Genomic DNA, 21,361 nt, shown 5'->3' on the forward strand with positions numbered 1-21,361 from the left:
TTTTATAATAGCTCTAGATGGAGTATAACCTTTGAAAATTGTGCATCACTATGCTGTACACCTGTAACATATAATATTGTACATCAACTGCACTTCAATTTAAAAAAAGCCCTCTTTTAAGAAATCAGAACACAGTCTTCCTGCTGGCTACTGAAAAACAATCTTTCCTAGTGACTCAATGTGAACTTACTACCCATCCCTTACTCTCTACTGGGAAAGATTTGATCTTCTTTGGACTTTTACATCTTCTAGAGAGTGAGCTGGGATACTAAATAAATAAAACAGTAGACAACCTGCAATGAGCTGATTTGAGATTTTACAGCCGTGGCAAACGTAGAGTATTTTACAATACCTCAGCAATGGTGAGAAAAATCTTATCCGTGATATGCCTCAGTCCACACGCCACCACACCAAGAGCAACTCCAGGAAACACATAGGAATTGTTGCCTTGGCCAGGATATAGGGTCTGTCCACTTGGGAGAGTGACAGGGTCAAAAGGACTGCCACTGGCAAAAATGGCACGACCCTGCAACACAGACACACAACTGTAAAAAGAGGCAGGCTATCTTCAGACAAATGGATCATAAGAGAGTAATTCAAGTATTGACTAGTTAGAAAGAAGTCTGATTTTTCATTGACTTCCTGATAAGTGTGAGCAAGCTATCAGGATGCTGGCAGTAAGTTCTGGAGTGAGTGATTATTTCTGTTCTCTATCTTCCTCTCTATCCCTAGGAGAAGCATGCAAAACACAGGAGACCCCAAGACCACCATCCTGTTGTTGGCAGTGGTCCAACCCACGGGCCCATCAACCATCTCTAGACTGCAGATTTCTACTTACAGGCTTCTGAAGACAAAAAGGTTGGTTAATGTTTGAATCTTGGAAAGGATGACATTTTAGGCTACAGTTTAGAGGTCAACAGGCTCCCAATGTAATCACTGGGACAAATTTTATATATTTCTGTATTGTAAAGAATTATCTGAAAAATCATATAGGAAAAAAATTCATTAGCACAAATGGGGTTAGCAGATAAGAATAAGATTAAATTATCAATAATTGTCTAAAACTGTCTTTATTTTTTTCTTGGTCTTAATATTTCATCATAATATTTTTGAGGAACCTCATGTATTACAGGCTTAAAGATGGCATGAACTTAGGGCCCGTCAGGTGCTGTATTCCATACTGCCAGTCAAAAGGGAGGCGTCTGTCTGATCTGGGAGGCGATGTAGATGGAAGCGTTCAGGCTTCTAAAACAGGGACAGGAAACCCTCAACAAATAAAGCACTACAATCTAAGAAATGCATTTGAAAAGTCTAAAAAAGCACCAAATCCCCAAAGCATAGTTTAAATGGTAATAGATTGGGTTATAAATTTCATCCCTCTTAAACCTTGAGTCTAAATCCATATGATATTAATAATATTAACTTATTCATTTTTAACAAATGTCACACTATACCTTTTCTATAAAGGTAAAGTATAACATGATTCAACCTTTTCAGGGTATAAAAAGAGGAAAATAGATGAGAAAAAAATAGAAATTCTCATCTAGGTGTATATCAGACACTTATGTCTTGCACAAAATTAGGTTTTGTTTTCAGACAAGTGTGATACCTTCAAGTCTGCTTTGTTTAGCAGATAAAGTGTTTTGTTACAAGCAAATTTCTAATGTAACTAAATTATCATTTGATATACATATTTGATATATATACCTTTGAAAATTATATTTGAGAAAGAGACCTGCAACATTCTACACACACTTGTTTGCTGCCCGCCTCTCCTCCACCCCGGCCACTCTAGCATCATCCTATTTTACGGAGGAATCGTATTAAATAAACGACAGACAGCTAAATATCCTCATATATATAGACTGTTAATATGGAGAAGGAAACCTCTCCATATCAGTTTTGGTATAATTACAGTTTTTCAGAATTCAACAGTCTTTTTGTATTTTTAACCTTTCCTAATGACTTTTCACCTGTGCCTGAAGCAGCAGAGACTCACATCCAGCAACAGATAGCCCCTTTCTTGTTCTGTAATTCTTTGGCTGAACCAATGTTTTCAGCTTCAAAATGACTTTTAATTTTATATATAGCAACGTAAGAGCATTAGGCAAAATCATAAGAAAGAGTTTAGGCCATTTATATCAGACACATTTGAACTTGAAAACACAACTATAGAAATTTGGCTAATTTTGTTTACATCTATTATAGGTGAATCTATGAAATTTTGAGGTCTTTTGAAATATGCCAAAACAAAATATTTACTTAAACACTTATTTATTATGTGCCTACTATGTGTAATACACTATGCTAAAATTTTGTTATTGGGTTTTTTTTTTTCTGCTTTAAGGATTTAAGGACTGAGTTACATGAGGCAAATTGCCCAATCTAGAGATGGGATAAAAACTTAAATTATTGAGGGCACTGATGCCGTCCCAAATAACAGAAATAAACAATGGAGTAGCTCCTTTGCAAAATTTCATCATTTCTAGTAAGAAGCATTTAAGGATACAGTATTAAAGAAGTAGAGCCATCCAGTTTCATTTATGCAGTTTTATTTATGCATTGAGTTAGATTTATGCAGAGTGACGTAACTCTGTCTATCTTTTCCAGTTCATTTTAGATTTCTTTCCAAAATAAAAGTGTTAGATATATATGACTCAACTTCTGTTTTGTTGTAATGACATTTTCAAGTCTTTTAAGGAAAAAAAGGGCTCTTGTCAACATATTGGTCAAATATATATTAATACAAGCGCAGTATAAAATAAGTCACTTTTTTGGAAACAGTGAAGTATTGAAGCTTTGAGGACTCCTATCCCAACCAGGCTGGATGTCAAAATAATTGCCCAAATGCTCCACCCATGCCATCAAAATCCAAACCCAGGAGGAGTTAGCAAAGCAGAAACAAGACTGTGGTTTTATACTGTGTGCTTCAATGTTTGGGAATAGCTAGTTAGAAGCTATTTTAATCAGTATCTAGGATCAAGCTTTTTCCTTTTTAACTTTTATGTTTAAATCTTAGATACTTCCAAAGCACTTAAGGAAAATTATCAATAAAACATTACAAAGTTTGTTTTGTTTTATTGAAGAACAGGATTTATACAAGATTCTAAAAAAGGATATGGTTCTTATCCTTCACGACCTGTTCATTGTTCTTTCAGTCTTGGTTATAAAATTTTTAAAGGTTAACCGGTAAGCACCTTAGATACCCTGGGCTCCCTTATAAAGCATCACAATTTGACTATTAAAATATCAGTTCCCTAGGGGTAAAACGGGAATAAAGACACAGACCTACTTGAGAATGGACTTGAGGATATGGGGAGGGGGAAGGGTAAGCTGTGACAAAGCGAAAGAGAGGCATGGACATATATACAGTGCCAAACGTAAGGTAGATAGATAGTGGGAAGCAGCCGCAGAGCACAGGGAGATCAGCTCGGTGCTTTGTGACTGCCTGGAGGGGTGGGATGGGGAGGGTGGGAGGGAGGGAGATGCATGAGGGAAGGGATGTGGGAACAGATGTATATGTATGACTGATTCACTTTGTTATAAAGCAGAAACTAATAAAATAAAAAAAATAAAAAAAAGATCAGTTCCATTTTTGCTTTACCTTGGTCAGTTTATAGCACTGCTCTGCAGTACATTCTGCTTTGCTAGTTGGATTACTCAAAGCAAAAATAATAGGCCGTTCATTGAAGGTTGCCATGTCTTTGAGAATTTGCTCTGAGAATGCACCTCTAATCGCAGCAACTCCTAACGCAGAAAGAAGAAACCAGTGAATAGGACCATCATTGGTTAATTAATCCAGTGCCCCCAAAACAATGAGACATGTCAGGTCATTTTGTAATACCCCTAAACAAAATATAGAATATTTGTATTAAAGTGACAAAAAAGAGATGTTCGTTAATGCCAACAACCTTTAAGGTTACAAATCTACAAGTATCGATGAAAAGAATCACAGCTTTAACATTTGACTCATTAATAAATTTAGTGACCAATCACTAGGAATTCTGATTACAGGCAATTTTATCAGGAAATAAATGTGTCTAATATATACTATCTCTCTGTAAACAATTCTGGAAGTATATTTCAGTCTCTCAGGCTATAAAGCAATCATATTTTATAATCCAGTGCTAACACTTAAGACAATCATCCGATTCAATGATAAAACTGAAGTATGACTCACTGAAAAAAATTGAACAGAAGAATAAAGCTATTAGCGTAATGAAAATGGAAAAAGTAAGATTCCTGATGGAATGTATTTTGTAAAAAACAACAATAAAGCCTTACTAGTACCCATTAACTCCTGTCGTGGAGTAAGTATTTGTTTTTATTATGGTTCGCATTATTATTCTCAATATTGTCATCTGTTTCACAGGAGCTTCTAGAAATGGAGTATAATACCAAGTAAGGGTTGACATTATATACACACAAAATAAAGGATATAAAGTTTCAAAACTGTCTTTGAGTTTTTTTCAACCACAACAAATTTGTCCATAGCAAACATCTTACTGTGCACATTTATTATGTGCCTACTATGTGTAATACACTATGCTAAAATTTTGTTATTGGTTTTTTTTTTCTGCTTTAAGGATTTAAGGACTGAGTTACATGAGGCAAATTGCCCAAGCTAGAGATGGGATAAAAACTTAAATTATTGAGGACACTGATGCCGTCCCAAATAAGAGAAATAAACAATGGAGTAGCTCCTTTGCAAAATTTCAGTGTAAAACACACTGAGTTATATAAAGACATGAAATACGGTCCCTGTTTTCAAGGAGGGTCTAGTTCAGTCTTTCTCAACCTTGGCCCCATTAACGTTTTGGGTTGGACAATTCCTTACTGGGGCGGGGGGGGGGGGGCTTCACTGGGCATTGGAGGCTGTGGAGCAGCATCCTTGGTCTCTACCCACTAATGTCAGTAGCTCTGACCACCCCTTCTCTCTCCAGCTGTGACTACCAAAGAATGTCTTCAGATGTTGCCAAGTGTTTCCTTTTGGGGCCAAACCACCTCCCTTTTAGAACCACTGTCTATTTGGAATAATCAAGCCTGGCAAAGTGCTGGATATGCCAGGTATTGGCAGGTTGACAGAGTGAGCAGAGGGAACCACACACTTCAGCTGGGATTATCAGTAAGATTAAGAAGACGGCACTTACTTGCATTTACAAATCTAGGCGTCTAGGGGGTACTGTTGCTTCAGGGAACGCGTAATTTTGTTTGTGAACGCCAAAGGTTAGAATTTCAAAAAGCTAAATTACGTCTCAAAATTCAGCAGTAGGAAAACAAATCAGGCCCACGTGGGGTTGAGGTAGGGTTTATGGCAGGGAGGAAGAAGCCAAAGCTCACCGATGAGGGTGGTTGGTTTTATATCTCGAACAATGGCTTCTAGGTTCTTCATTTCTTCATGTTCATGGGCAAATTCCTCTTTCTCTTGTGTTAAGGCAGCACGTCCCTAAGTACAGCAAATAAAAAGGAATGATAAATCTGCCAAACATGGGAGAGTCAAAGAAATTTCAGAATATTACGCATATTACCCATATTTATGCTTAACATTTTTATGTATTATGTCTTCCAGCTGTTCTTAAAGTCTCCTTTCCAATTACCGGAGTATTATTTCATTCACTCTTGCAACAAAGATTTATGTCTCAGACAATGTGCTAGGCAATGGGGATATAACCGTGAACAAAATAAAGTTTTTCCCTTGTTTAATTATTATTTAATATTTAAAATCCTAAGTCTACAGACATTTATGAGAAACTGGCATTAACAAAGAGCAATGAAAAACATCATTTAAATAAAGATACTGTTTACTAGACATGATTTGTATGGATAAAGCAGTGTCTTAGAGTGTGCAGAGTTGCCTTTAGCGGCTGCACAAATAATTTATGGACTACTCACTAAGAATGGAACTTGATGCCATATTTATATCATACTTTGATGTTCCACATAATTACTAGCTTTATATGTTTTTATTTTGTAATGTTTTGATTATAATTGTACCATGTATTATTATCTAGGAAACATCTAATTTAATATCCTAGCTACAAAAAGGAACGTAGGATGGGGGTGAGGAGTGTTAGCTGAAAATCTGGTCCTTCCTTTTTTTTTTTCTTCTGCTCTTTCAGTATTTTATCTTTCCACATAATTAGTAGATCTGAAGATGAAATTCTCATCCACACTTCTATGACCAGGAATAAAAATCTGCTAAAATTAGAATTCTCCTCATTCATCTATTATTCAGTCTCATTACTTCACTGAAGCCTTTCATCAAAGAATGAGTGATACAATAGCTTTTTGTTCCCAGGAAGTAATAGCTAAATTAAGTGCACTACTTATTAAACTTGACTTTTAAATTATAAAAATAATAACAATATTCTACCTATAAATTTTTAAGATTTTGACTACATAATAAATCACTACCTAACTTTATATGGTCCTTTATAGCTTATAAGTTGTTTTCACATATTTCATTTGATCCCCTCAACAATTTGAAAAGTAGGGCAAATACAATTAGGTTTTTGCATGAGGAAACAGAGGCTCTGAGATATCAAGCAACTTGCCCAAGACAGGTGCTAGAAATCAGTCTTTCCAATAATACAGTACAGCCCTGGAGAAAACACTTTACAAATGGTATATGTCAACTTGTATGCAAATTGTTAATCCTGAAGATGGTACAATATTCTAGCTTTAAAAGGTTATTATCAGCCTAAATGGGAAAAGAATCTGAAAAAGTATAGGTATATGCATATGTGTAACTGAATCACTCTGCTATACACCTGACATTGACACAACATTGTAAATCAACTATACTCCAATATAAAGCAAAAATTTTTATAAAAAGGTTATACTTTTATTTTTGTTTTTAAAAGTAATACATGTGAATTATAGGTAACTTGAAACATATGAACCTCTTTGCACTCGTTTCATCTATAAAATAAGAATAATTAGAATTTCTACCTCATCAGCTTTTTAGCAAATTAAATAATACATCTAAAGCACTTAGGACTGTGCCCAGTTTTTAACAAGAACTCAAAGTTAGTTGTTATAATTAAAATTTTTGTGAAGAAGAAAAACCATAGTTCTAGCACTTATAATTCTGGTAACTTTTTTTGTTGTCTGCTGTAAAGTGCTATTTCTGTCTCACTGTTTTCTGTCATGAGCATGACTTAAGAGCTAACAACATCTTAATAACAGAATTCACCATTACTGACTCCTGGGTTCTAAAAAGTTTTATCTTACCTTTTCTTCCCTGCACATCAAAATATACTACATCTGAGAAACTGAAAAAATCATCTTATTTAACACTAACTGGAAAAGATATATGTAGCCTCATGTTCACTGCCTCATTATTTACAATAGCCAAGAAGTGGAAGCAACCTAAAGTGTCCATCAATGGATGAATGGACAAAGAAAATACACATGCACACACATAGGAATATTATTCATCCATAAAAAAAGGAAATCTTGGGCTTCCCTGGTGGCACAGTGGTAGAGAGTCTGCCTGCCGATGCAGGGGACACGGGTTCATGCCCCAGTCCAGGAAGATCCCGGGAAGATCCCACATGCCGCGGAGCGGCTGGGCCCGTGAGCCATGGCCGCTGAGCCTGCGCGTCCGGAGCCTGTGCTCCGCAACGGGAGAGGCCACAACAGTGAGAGGCCCGCGTACCGCAAAAAAAACAAAAAAAAAAAGGAAATCTTGCCATTTGTGACAACATGGATAGACCTTGAGGGCATTATGCTAAGTGAAGTAAATCAAAGAAAGACAAATACTATATGATCTCACTTATACGTGGAACCTGAAAAAACAAAAAGCAAACAAACAAACAACAAACTCATAGATACAGAGAACAGACTGGTGGTTGCCAGAGGCTGGGGAGGCAAAAATGGGTGAAGCGGGTCAAAAGGTACAAACTTCCAGCTATAAGATAAATAGGTCCTGCGGGTGTAATGTACAGCATGCTGACAATAGTTAATAATACTGTATATTGAAAGTCACTAAGAGAGTAGATATTAAAAGTTCTCATCACAAGCAAAAAACATTTGTAACTATGTGTGATGATGGATGTGAACTAGAGTTATTGTGGTAATCGTTTCACAATATATACTAATGTTGAATAATTATGTTGTACACCTGAAACTAATATAACATTGTATGTCAATTATATCTCAATTTTTAAAAACCTTATTTAATTCATTCCAAATCAAATTTGGTTTCCTGTTTCATATTCACTTCAGGAGAGAGCATTCTAGGCTCTAGTAACATTAACGCAAATATTGTTAGTGTATATTCTTGTTCATGTTTATTAAAGAAAAAATCAGTCAAGAGAACCATATAAATTCAGTTGCTATATTTTCATCAGGAAGCATCAAATCATTCCATAAAACCTATTATCATAGCCTTTTTACAACTTGTCATAGGTCTAACACAAATAGTTGATGTAAACCTAGACTGATTTTGTGAGTAACCACTAAATATTCTCAAACCATTCTTTTGTATTTATAAGATTTTTTAATTGTCTTTTAATAACATAAAAATGATTACAATACTGAAATCTTTACAATTTGCACTAAATGGGGGGTGAGGCCACCTGGTGCCCCCATCCTCTACTCTCTTAGCTTCACAGCTGGGAAATTTATTTCAATTACATATCTCAATCACAGAGATTAATTAAGCATCATCCTAGCATGTAAGAAGTAGCTAGGCTTATTGATAATTATTCACAAATAAGAAAACAGAGGTATCTGCATGCCACAAGAATCCTCCCCTAAAAGTTTTGATAATTCAGACTTTGATTTAGGCCCCAGTTCCTCATCATCTCTTTCCTGTGTCAGTGATTTTGCCATGATACTTTACAGTTTCTTTTACAAAAGGCAGAGTATACTTTCCTACCCCTTGCCTTTGGATTTGAACATAAGGCTTGCTCTGGTCCATAAAATGTGGGCTGAAATGACAGTGTGCCAGCTCCAAGCTTAGGCCTTAACAGTAACTGCTGTTTCTGCTTGCTCTCTTGTACCATCACCACTACTCTGGAAGTACAAGCCAGCCTGCTGGTCCACGGATGATGAGCCTTGTGAAGCAGACCTGGACCCAACCTGTAGCTCAGAGCCACCCAGTAGCATCATCACAGCCACCCACTCTGACCCACAGGTGTGTGAGAAAATAAATAATTATTGTTCGTATGTCACTGAGATTTTGTGGCTTTTGATAACACAGGAATAGCTAACTGATACAGGGGATGATTTTAATTTGTTTTTCTTTTTTTTGTTATTTTCTTTTTTTATTGAAGTAGAGTTGAATTACAATGTTGTGTTAGTTTCAGGTGTACGGCAAAGTGATTCAGTTATATACTCTTTTTCAGATTCTTTTCCCTTAAAGGCTATTACAAAATATTGAGTATAGTTCCCTGTGCTATACAGTAGGTCCTTGTTGGTTATCTATTTCGGGATGATTTTAATTTTGATTACATATTCCACCGTTTCTTTTTACCCAATGTTATTCCTATCTGTTGCTTTGAAAATAAGAGGTTCCTCAGTGAAGTAAGTCAGACAGAGAAAGACAAATATCATGTGATATTGCTCATATGCGGAATCTAAAAAAAAAAAAAATGATACAAACGAACTTATTTACAAAACAGAAACAGACTTAGAGAACGAACTTATGGTTACCAGAGGGGAAGTGGGGGAGGAAGGGATAGTTAGGGAGTTTGGGATTGACACGTACACACTGCTATATTTAAAATAGATTACCAAAAAGGACCTACTGTACAGCACGGGAAACTCTGTTCAATACTCTGTAATAACCTAAATGGGAAAAGAATTTGAAAAAACAGAAAGTGTAGGTATAACGATCACTTTGCTGCACACCTGAAACTAACACAACATTGTTAATCAACTATACTCCAATACAAAATAAAAATTAAAAAAATAAAATAAAAAAGAGGTTCCTTTCCCCAAAATGATTTGATGAGAACACTTTTGCAATCCACCTGCTACCTCAATGCCCTTATTACTGCTTAGTCATTTGGCAAAAAATAATCCTGCATTATTAGAAAAAAGAGAAATTCTGGTCATGGATGGGAATAAGAATCTGGAACGATTTGACAGTTACAGTATTTATCTAAATTGTTTCTGAACTCTCTCTGGAAGTAGAATAAACTAAAATTCATGACTATTTTCATTCTCACAATGAGGCAATTTCTAGGACACGTACTAAATAAAGGTGCAGCTTGGGGAGATATATTTCCTGGGAATAATAAGCTTTAGCTTCCAGAATTCTAAGCTAACATAGTTTTGGCTTGTTACTCTTTCCCAGAAACACATATACTCAATTGCAGGTATAAAGGCAAGTAACTACGCTAAAATCTCACTAAGCTCCTACGTGGCAAATACTGCAGAAATGCAAATTGCTCCTAGCACGACTTCCAGTACAATGGAGCCTAAACGGCTAAATTATAGGCCTCAGACTCCCTTGCAGCTAGGCTTTCTGCTTTAAACATAGCACTCACCGAGCTAATGTGCCTTCACAGGACCCTGAAGGAGAAATGCACATCATGACGTGGTGGTAGCCATATGGCTCCCCTGGAAGCTCGCCGTGGTGGTGTTTGTTTCCAGGCAGCTGTGTTGCCAGTCTCTAGTTTCTAGTCCACCGCCAACACGTGGGTGGCTAAGGAACAGTGGGTGGCAGCTACCATATCTGGCAACTTTCTTGTTTGTGGCCAAGACCCTGATTCTCAAATGGGCAGGAACAGCAGCTCCCTTGTTAATGCAGATATGTGTTACAGGAACTATGCCTCAGACTTCAGCCCGGTGCTTATTTCTTCAAAGGTTTAGAGATTTGCTTTTCAGGGTATCTAATGCTAGAACCTCTGCTAGGTTCTCTAACAAAGAAAAACTATCTCAGGATAACTATTCACCTCCTCCAAACCAACTACAGTCATCTCAGTGCAATGTAATGTAATCTTGAGAGCTGCTGATAAAATGCATATCTCTTAGAGAAGACTGAATGAATCACTGGGTTTTGCCTCTTGGTCTTTTGGTTTCCACCTGACAAAGTTTAAGTATTATGCAAATACATTCCATCAAAGGAATAACCAGTGCTGAATATGGTCAAGGAGTTACCATATGTCCTAGATCTTTCTTTCAATGTTATATTAATGCATTCTAGTATCAAGTTTTCTTCTTTAGTAACAGTAAAATATTATAATTAATATTTATCTGTGGTTTACTTTGAAATAGAAAGCAGAAACCCCACTGAAAGGGGTGTGAGCAAAAGGGACATTTGTAAGATTTTCAGGGTTATTAACAGAGTAAGAATAGGAAGTACTAAAAATAGTTTAAGAGGAAATATACCACGGATTTGTTTATTTTAGAAAATGTTTGGGCTCACAAAACAATAGATTCCACACAATCCATGGTAAAGCACTGTGGCCCACAGTAAGAAACAGAAGAATTAATAGCTCACAGTGAAGGCTCGCTGAAAGCATCTGGGTGTTCCCAGTCAGAGGAAACAACTCATTCTTGACCATTTAGCTACTGACAAACAACACGCGAATGAAAATATATCTAAACTGCTTCTGCTATACAGTTTTAAATAAACTTGCATATGATCTCCATAAAAATGGAAATCTAGGGCTTCCCTCATGGGGCAGTGGTTAAGAATCTGCCTGCCAATGCAGGGGACATGGGTTTGAGCCCTGGTCTGGGAAGATCCCACGTGTGGCCGAGCAACTAAGCCCATGTGCTACAACACTGAGGCTGCGCTCTAGAGCCTGTGAGCCACAACTACTGAGCCCATGTGCCACAACTACTGAAGCCCGTGCACCTAGAGCCCGTGCTCCGCAATAAGAGAGGCATGGACATATATACACTACCAAATGTAAGGTAGATAGCTAGTGGGAAGCAGCCGCATAGCACAGGGAGATTAGCTCGGTGCTTTGTGACCGCCTGGAGGGGTGGGATAGGGAGGGTGGGAGGGAGGGAGACGCAAGAGGGAAGAGATATGGGAACAGATGTATATGTATAACTGATTCACTTTGTTATAAAGCAGAAACTAATACACTATTGTGAAGCAATTATACTCCAATAAAGTTGTAAAAAAAAATAATAATAATAAAATAAATAAGAGAAGTCACCGCAGCGAGATGCCTGAGCACCACAACAAAGAGCAGCAGCCCCTGCTCGCTGCAACTAGAGAAAGCCTGCGTGCAGCAACGAAGACCCAGCGCAGCCAAAAATAAATAAATAAATTTATTAAATAAATAAAACTAGCATGAGAGTAAAAGTCTTAGAAAAGTTTTACTAGCAGCTGAAATAACCAAATTGAACCTTGCATAATATGAATTGAACAGCTGCTACAAGTAGCATGTAAATGAGAGAAGAGGGTCTAGTCTGTTTATATTGAATGTGGACCTACAAATCCATAATGTGAAATGAATTTAAAAGATGTTGAATAATCTGAAGGTGGGAGAGACATAATCCTCACTTTCTTAGTTCAATAATTCAAAATATTTTCCTGAGCTTACTGTCCCAGATTATCCCAAACAGGAAATTAAACATTTAAAAATGTATTTTACAATGTTGTCCTCACAGCTGTCGATTGTGGCCAAGATAAATTGATATAAATTGTGATAAATTTTGTTGGCTTAGGGACATGAATAAATAACTAGTAGCAGAATACATTCCAATAGCGAACAGCAGATACATTTATGTTACTTCTGAAAACCTTTAATGATATACACAAAATTAAAGAAAAGCTCCCCAATTAGACACAATAAATGCCATCTACAAATGCTGGGGATTGAACGTGGGACTCAGGATCAGTATGGAGAAGTCCTTAGGCCCTTCCATTCACTCATGACCTTGGGCAAGTCCTTTGATACTTCTACAGATGTTGGCTTCTCCATCTAGAAAACGGTTTGGCTTGGTGATGAAGACAGTGTAATAAAAATGAACCTGATTCGGACTTTCCAAAGCCAACTGAGTGCCAGACTCACCTAAGGAAAAATAGATTCCTGAGCCCTGCTGCCAGATATTTTAATTCAAATCCAGGATGAGGCCCTGGAATCTGTAGTTTTTAAAAGCTTCTCAGATGATTCAAGTGATTAGCCACTGCACTAAAGGATTTATCAGACCTCTACCAGAAGCATTTTTAAAAGGCATGTGATCTGTTTTCAAAAAAGTATAAAATGATGAGTTCTAAAGAAGGAAAGCTACAGAATAATGCAAAAGCACAGGTTTCTAGTAGTGCCCTTTTGGCTGGCAACCTGAGATATAATGAAAAGTATTTAATGTGTTTAAACCACCTAAGTTTCCTGGAATGAGCAGCAAATCATCAAGAAGGTAGATAAATATTCTATGAAAAGATGTATGCTTTTATCATGAACATCTTACTTTATTAATCATAGTAACAGCACTGGAAGCTCCTAGCCACTAAAGCCACAACTCGGCCAGAAGACATCCATCTAGCAAGAAACATAAATTACCTATAGCCTCAGCCCCAAAGGCTTAATTATTGGTGGTGACTTAGGAACGCAGGGAGAATAAGTACTGAAAGGCGGCCAGAAATCATGCCAACTAGCATCACTACTTGCCAAAAACAGAAGAATCAAAAGACAAAAATAAAGGTCTCCCAAGTATTTTCTACACCATTTTCAAAGTTGATGTGATGATCTGGTTTAGATTAAAAACTACTGGAATGTGACATTCTCTAGATCTGTAATATTCAGGCAAATGTCTTTTACCTTTGGACTTCTATTTTCTGTGCCAATGGCTCAATTTTCTCCTCTTTTCAAAATCCAATTTGGAATCTACCTCCTTTACGCCCATCACTTCAGCTGAATGTGGATATAGATTCCTTATCAGTTCAGTCTCCCTATTCAGGATCCCTTGCTGAAGCTGTGCCTTCATTTGGCAACGTGCACATGGGCACTTTTTATCTCAGAAACCCCAAATTCTATGGTGTTTCTTTTTTTAAGAGTCTCTAATTACACCAAATGTATTACAAATTGCTGGGAGTTTCTTCTGAATATTATTGTTTCTTTGGTTTTCCCCCTGCCACCCCTTGTTTTGTGCTGATTCTTAGTACAGAAGATACAACCTTTCTCAAAAGCAACATTTGCTCTGCTGGGGGTGGGGAGGAAGGTGGTAAAGACGGTCAGGATTTTGAGTTAGCATTTCATGACCCAGGAGAGGTATAAAAAATTAATTGTGCACTGCCACTGATAAGTGTGCATTCCTCCCTACACACAGGTACTAGAAGAACTCTGGAATCCAGGCCTGCTCGGACAACCTGCCCCATTTTGCTGGCCTGTTTTTGTTGTCATGGCGACAGTTTATCAGGGTTGAATCTGGCCCCTCTTTATCTGAAGACAGAACCTGTCAGTCAGCAACGTTTCACTCGCAGCGCGAGTGTGTGTGCTCGCCGGAGAGCTCAGAGCTCAGTTTCATCATCTCAAGGACAGATTAAAAGAAGATGAACGATGTGACAAAAGTGTTTTCCACATTTGAGCATAACAAAGGGGTGCAGAGTGGTCATAACTGAAGATAACAGGTGGTTAACTCCATCAGTATTTAATTTTGTATTTGCTAAAAATCAATGTCCATAATTTTCTGACTGTCGAAAAGACTCGTGTATATAATCTTCTGCCTCTGCGCTTTTTAGTACCTACATATATAGTGATCGTGCTCGATAAGAAATGGAAAAGAGGGGGGGAAAAAAGCAAGCCAGATACTTTTCACCAAGCTTCAAAGTTTCTTAGGAATCAGAATTTTTTTTTAAACCACAGTGTATGCAACGTATTAACCATCAGTCAAGGTGGTGATAGTATCACTGGCTAAACTTCTGATAATGTCACAGGGGAAAGGAAAGCTCCTTCCATACAGCACGGAGCTTCAAGCCCTGGACCTAAAGATTAAACTCTCAGGAAGGGAGCAACTACCCTTAAAATATATAAAATACTTTTATTTACTATCTCTTTCTTACAGGAACCACACATTTAACTATAACTATAAAGCAAAAAACTTTTTAAATAATTGAAAACAGAACTGTGCAAAACAGAAATAAAATAAAATACTATAGTCCTATTCTGTGTTAGATGAAGTTTATCCTTCATGATATCTATTAATACCCCATGTTTTATTTTGGAGTTTCCTGCATTAGCATTCACTTGGTTTATTAGTGAAAGCCAAGATATATTTATTTAAGAAAAAGATTAAGTCTGGATTGGTTTGTTTTGTGGCTTCTTGTCCTCCCTAAAAATGCTCCAAATCATCATTGTGAAATGCCAATACTAGTCACGCTGGGAGTGCTCCTTTTTTATCCTTTCTTTACTGTATTTATTCTCCCTCTAATTTTTAGTTTGGAAGGATTTCTTTTAAACCAAGTATTATTTTGTTTATATTAAAATGTACTAATCTTAGTGGGCTAAATAGTATGTCAACTGTTTCTTGCTGTAAGACACTAAACTAAGATATTTGAGTATTATCAGTGACCAAATAATCCATTTCAATCAACCTTACTGATACTGATGAATTATTTAAAATATTGATAATTATAGTGCATATGGATATAAGGTAAATGATAGAAAATACTATAAATGTGGAGTTGAAAACGAAAACTGAAAACAGACAACACATTAGAATAATAATTATCTAGTCGGATGATTACGTAACTCCATAAATGTGCTAACCTCACAGTGTTACTTTATAGTTTTGGTTTTATGGGTTTAAAGACTGAAGGAGTTTGACTAATAAAAAATTTTATTTAGAACTTTAAGATATTTTTTACATATTATAAACAACTGCATGTAAGTTAATGAAATTAATAAAATGATTATTATTGGTTTTCAAGAGAGGTTGTAAAAAATACTAAGAATAAAGGATAACAAGCACCGAAAAATCATGCAAAACTGAAAGCAAGATTATACCAATTTAGCAGTTACTCTAAGATTTATTAGTTCTGCCATAAAAATCAACATTATAATTTTGATGGCTTAAAAACATGAAAGAAAAAGTGGTGAATTGAAGTTTCATGTTTCTCTTACATTAAATAGCACAAAAACGATTAAATATATAAGAATCTTTTAAAACATAACTTTATTTATATTGGCAAGCAGAATATATGCAGCTCTTTATTTTGGCAAGTAAAAGACATGAAGTAAGAGTGACTGATTAGGTCTCGGCAACAATTTCACAGTTATTCCAAATACTAGTCATGCTGTAATCCATGTCATTCCAAGTACTGTAATCCATAGGATTTGGAGTCTCAGTTCAGTTAATCTAGTTAAAAGTACTTGAGATGCTAAAATCTATGTATTTTTTTGAAGATTTCCCATTGAAATGTCATGAGAAATCATGAAAGAAAACCACAATCGTGGGCTTTCACCTTTTCTGACCCTTGCATGTATCACATCCCTAAGTACAGCAGTTTGTACGGCTTTTTCCATGGCTCCCACTATATACATAGGATGATCCTCAAATCTCCACCTCTGGGAGCTCAGATACTTTTCCTGAGCATCAGTCTAGTCTCTCCAACTGCCAAAGGGACACCTCTATCTGAGGTCTCCACGGGCACCTTAAACTTGCTATGTCCGAAACTGATCTCATTATCTTTCCCTTAAACTGGCCTATTCTTTTTTTTTTTTTTTTTTAACATTAATGGCCACATCACTTACCTAGACACCCCAGGAGTCCTGCTAGATTCCTTCCTCTGCTCTACTTCTCCTTCCGTATTTAATCGGTGACTAAGTACGCCAATCCTATATCCTAAATATCTACTGAATCAAACATCTTTCACGGACCCTTTTAGTCACTGCTTTATTTCAGGCCTTAATTAACTTTGACCTGTATTACTGCAACAGCTTTGTAACTAGTTTCTTAGCTTCACCTCATTTCAGTCCATCTCCACAAGGCCATCAGAGTGATAAGAGGCTGAAAACTGCTCACGTTCAGGATTTAGAAGAGCCTTCGTCACCTGTCATCACTCGATTCCTTTCAATCCTAATCCCTAAATGTCTCTTCTCGCAAAATATTTTCTTTTGCAAATGCTGTTCTTCTGCCCGGAAGGCACTCATTCATTAATTCATTTATTAACAACATGTTTATTGTCAATTACTAGACACTAGTAGGGCTTTGAAGATAGAGAGGTAGAAGACACGATCCGTAGCTTCAATCAAGATCGCAGAGTGAACTTGCCATTCAACCTCCCTTATCTCAGTTTTGCATATAAGAAGTTTAAGATGTCTATGGAGACTCGAGATCAACTCCCAACTCCTCCTTTCAGACTCAGCTGGAGAGACACCTTGTCTTGGAACCGTCCTCAGCCTCCCTGTTCTTCTCTTTAGTGCGGTGGAAGCACCACGTCCTGTGCGCCCCTGGCACCAAGGACATATTCTAGAACATTGTCACATGGAGCTGTAACTCTTGGCTTGTTTGAGTTTTTCCCACTGGGCTGGGAGCCTCCTGAGATCAAGGGCCTTACGGTGTCCCCACAAGTATAATGCCTGAGCCACAGATGATTTCACTCAGTAAATGTTCTTATTTCATGACAGTATACGTCATGTGGCCAGAGTGTACAATTTTTTATAGTTATGCTGATTCTTTAAAGCAATAGGAATTTTTAAGCCAACAAACTTAAAACTTTATTTCTTATATACTATAAACAATTACACTGTTATTATTTATTGTTAATAAAATTAATAAAATTATTATTATTTGGTCTCAGGAGATGTTATAAAAGTACTTTCTGTTTTGTTTCACGGTTTTATAGATACTCATGTTCTACAAACAGTTATGCATATACTTTTCATTTAAAGCAAAATTTCTTGATCTATATCTTTTTAAAAATGAACATTCTTCTAGCTTTAAAGAAACAATGATTAAGGAGAATCTGGAATATGGAGAAAGGCACTAAAAATAAGTTTTAAAGTAATATGTATGTGATGCATTTCTTTCTCTTTCATATACAACTCAATTTTTAAAGCAAAATAGTTACATATAATATAGTGTTTTCCTATTTTCACCTAACATTATATTATGAATCCTTTGAGGTTATTTATAGTTCTTTGAAAATAACTTTAAGCCTGTATATTACAGGGGCTATTCCCCAATTCATGTCACAATTATCCTTTATTTAGGTAAGTATAACATATCACTATTATAATTAATGTATGATGAAACGCTTCACTAATGTAAATGGTGCTATGATAACACCCTCACACATAAAACACTCTACACATCTCGATCTCTATGGTGAAGATTCTTAGAATGGAAACTGTTGGATCAGAAGCATAAACTTTTAAAGACTCTGGATACACATAAAATAGCTTTCCAGAAAGTCAGCACACATTCACATTTGTTTCTATATTAAATTCCTGGATACATTGCTTATCACTGTTTTTTTTTTTTAAAAAAATTCACCTTCATGTGGAAGGGGGATTTACAAGTATATTTTCTCTAGCAGTTTAAGGAAGAGTGAGTGATGTGCACAACTGGGTCATGGTCACCTTCGTACTCTTATTTAGCTTCTCACAATAACCCTATAAAGTGGATATTATTGTCTCTATTAAAGCTGGGAGACAACCTCCAGGAAGTTAACACTGAAACATCCCATTTATTAAAGTTCTTCTCAGGAATTACCATTAAAACTCTCAAGACTGGGGCTTCCCTGGTGGCGCAGTGGTTGAGAGTCCGCCTGCCGATGCAGGGGACACGGGTTCGTGCCCTGGTCCGGGAAGATCCCACATGCCGCGGAGCGGCTGGGCCCGTGAGCCATGGCCGCTGAGCCTGCGCATCCGGAGCCTGTGCTCCGCAACGGGAGAGGCCACAACAGTGAGAGGCCCGCATACCGCAAAAAAAACCCAAAAAACAAAAAAAAACCTCTCAAGACTGGTTAAGAGAAAGTAGCTGGTAAAAGTAGATGTTTCATTTTTTTCCCTTCTTTCTTTCCAGCCAGTGTGCAATTTGACAGACAGCCCTTAGTGAAAGGAGCTGGACCTAAGTGTTTCACCCATATCAGTCTCAAACTACCTCACTTGGAAACTAAACTAATTCACGTGGGCAGACAACCAATGGAGCTGTAAAACTCCTACTCACATCACAGATGGATGCGATGGCTGAGCCACAGTTTTCTTCTTTATTCAGAGGAGTATCCGCATTATTGTATGACATGGTCATTCGTGTGCACTGGCTACTCTTTTAACACAGTGTTGGAGGTGAGGTAGGTGGAAACAGTAGTTGTCTTTGAGATGGGCATCCAGAATGGGATACTGATTAAAATACTGTATCTGGTTAAAAATGACAAATTCTTACCTTAACTATTAATCCTTTCGAGTCCACCAACCATATCTTCTTTATGGCTTTCTCCTTTGGTAAACCTTCTTTCTCCATGGCCATAACAATCAAGTGTGCAATCCCTAAGGCAGCCTTAAAAACAAAAATGTTTCAAGTTGTTCCACATAATCCCTTATCAAGAGTTACATTTTACCTCATTTCGTCATTGTTAACAAGGAAGTACAAAATGGCTCTGTCTATTGACCGAAGGAGCTATATTCTTCACTTGTACTGGGAGTGAAGCATTTTTGTCACATTTGGGTTCTGCTAAATGACAATTATTTACTCTTTTTATTACAACAGAATCATTATTACGCTGCTTTATAATGAGCCACAGATAAACCAGTGATATCCTTGGTTGTCAGCATCTTTAACCCTGTTCATACAATTAAGATTTCCTCTAATAAGAAAATATTGAATTTAAAATAATGAACTGCTCAACCTTGCTTATGAGACTATATTGCTTATTGTTCAGTTCAAGCTCTGCTAACTGAATTGGAAGAATGAAGCCTGGTCATTTAGATGAGAACTTGACCAATTAGGCAATAAAATGGAACACTTAAAATATGTGTTCCCGAGCATTTATTTACTCTCTTAATTTGGACAAAGAAAGTACTGTGAGATTTCTTGCAAGATTAAAGGAATCAACTCCTTTGGTATATGATAAATTTGGTGATGATCTGTGAAATTTCCAAAACATTTTCAGGGACAAACTAGGGCCAGTTTTGAATCACCCAACCATGAATACCTCTCTCCTGCTGAGTACCAAGAACTGGCCTGTGGCATTCAACAAAACCCTTTGGAAATTTAAAGAAGTTTATTAAAATTAAGTACAGCATGTAACAATTCACAGAAATAAAAAAAACCTCAAATTTTAATGAGCTGTAATTTAACCTTGATTTTTATTCTGATGTGAAAATAAATTTGTGACTTACAGCCTGAATACTTTCACATGTTTATATCTTGGCATGTAAGTTTTAGCTTCTTGTATTTTGCTTTATTTTAAGAACAAGTAAAATCAAACCCAACACAGTATACACCGTTTCTTCCAGTATAATACATTTATTCATAATCATATTAAATTTGAAAATTTAAGGCTTCTTAAAATATATATAGCCACAAAGTATTTCCTCGTTTATTACATTCTACAATTCTAAAAAAGATTTTGGCAGTTTTCTCACAAGAAGCTCAAACTAAATTGACATTTTAATTTCTATTTTGGGGGTGAATTATTATAACTGGAGTCTAATTTTCTTCTTTCAAATGATTAACCCATAGAAAAAGAGAACAGGAAACAGCATTATTTTGTATTCCTGCCATCTCTTTCCAACAATTTTAAATGTTTTAGTTCTTTTGCGTGTGAATGGTTATACTCCATGATGAATCCTCAATTCAAAATATTTTTTCTAAGAAACTTCTATATAGTTATGTATGTGCACATTGAATTGTGAGTCAAGTTAAGAAAATTTTTGTATGTGACACTGGAGGATACTAAAAGTTATCATCAGCTATAATAGCTTAAATATTTAAAGGTTTCTATATATAATTAGTCATACATTGGAAACTTTTTTGGTTCCTGCATGGCACCTTAAATACGCCTAACAAAAACCCACGGCAACATTTGATAATCTTACAAATTGAAAATTGTGAAAATATCTCTATGCCTCTAAAGTCTCCTGTGAAAAACTAATATGCCTCAATACTTAATTTGAAGAATATTTCAGTAAAACCTACAGTTTCAATAAACTAAAAATTTGAGACACTACCTCAAACTTCAAATTCATGAGTAATTAGAATGAATGTTATGTTCACTAGTGTAGGAGAACGTAAGCCCTACATAAGGCAGGTACCTCTCCAGCTCCTTGGAATAGTATTGTTTGATCAGACAGCTTATTCTTGGTTATTCGAAGGGCTGCAAGGATGCCAGCAACTGCGACAGATGCCGTTCCTGCAACAAGAAACACCCTGAGCAATCCTCACATGGGTGCTGCTGTATCCCGAATCCCAAGCCTCAAATTGATACTCATGTCTTGAAATCATC

At 36.5% G+C, this 21,361-nt stretch overlaps 1 protein-coding gene across 1 annotated transcript in view; it reads right to left on the reverse strand.

The window, feature by feature from the left end:
* Positions 1-21,361, reverse strand: part of ME1 (malic enzyme 1) — a 194,015-nt gene that overhangs the window by 11,021 nt on the left and 161,633 nt on the right. The window contains exons 8-12 of the mRNA XM_082633355.1: positions 21,171-21,268; positions 19,300-19,413; positions 5,341-5,446; positions 3,605-3,747; positions 353-526 (exon numbers count right to left, since the gene is read on the reverse strand). Of these exons, the coding sequence (XP_082489481.1) occupies positions 353-526; positions 3,605-3,747; positions 5,341-5,446; positions 19,300-19,413; positions 21,171-21,268 (635 nt within the window). The remainder of the gene's footprint in view (positions 1-352; positions 527-3,604; positions 3,748-5,340; positions 5,447-19,299; positions 19,414-21,170; positions 21,269-21,361) is intronic.

This window comes from Mesoplodon mirus (genome assembly GCF_964341445.2).
Source record: "Mesoplodon mirus genome assembly, chromosome: 10".
NCBI classification, from domain to species: domain Eukaryota; kingdom Metazoa; phylum Chordata; class Mammalia; order Artiodactyla; family Ziphiidae; genus Mesoplodon; species Mesoplodon mirus.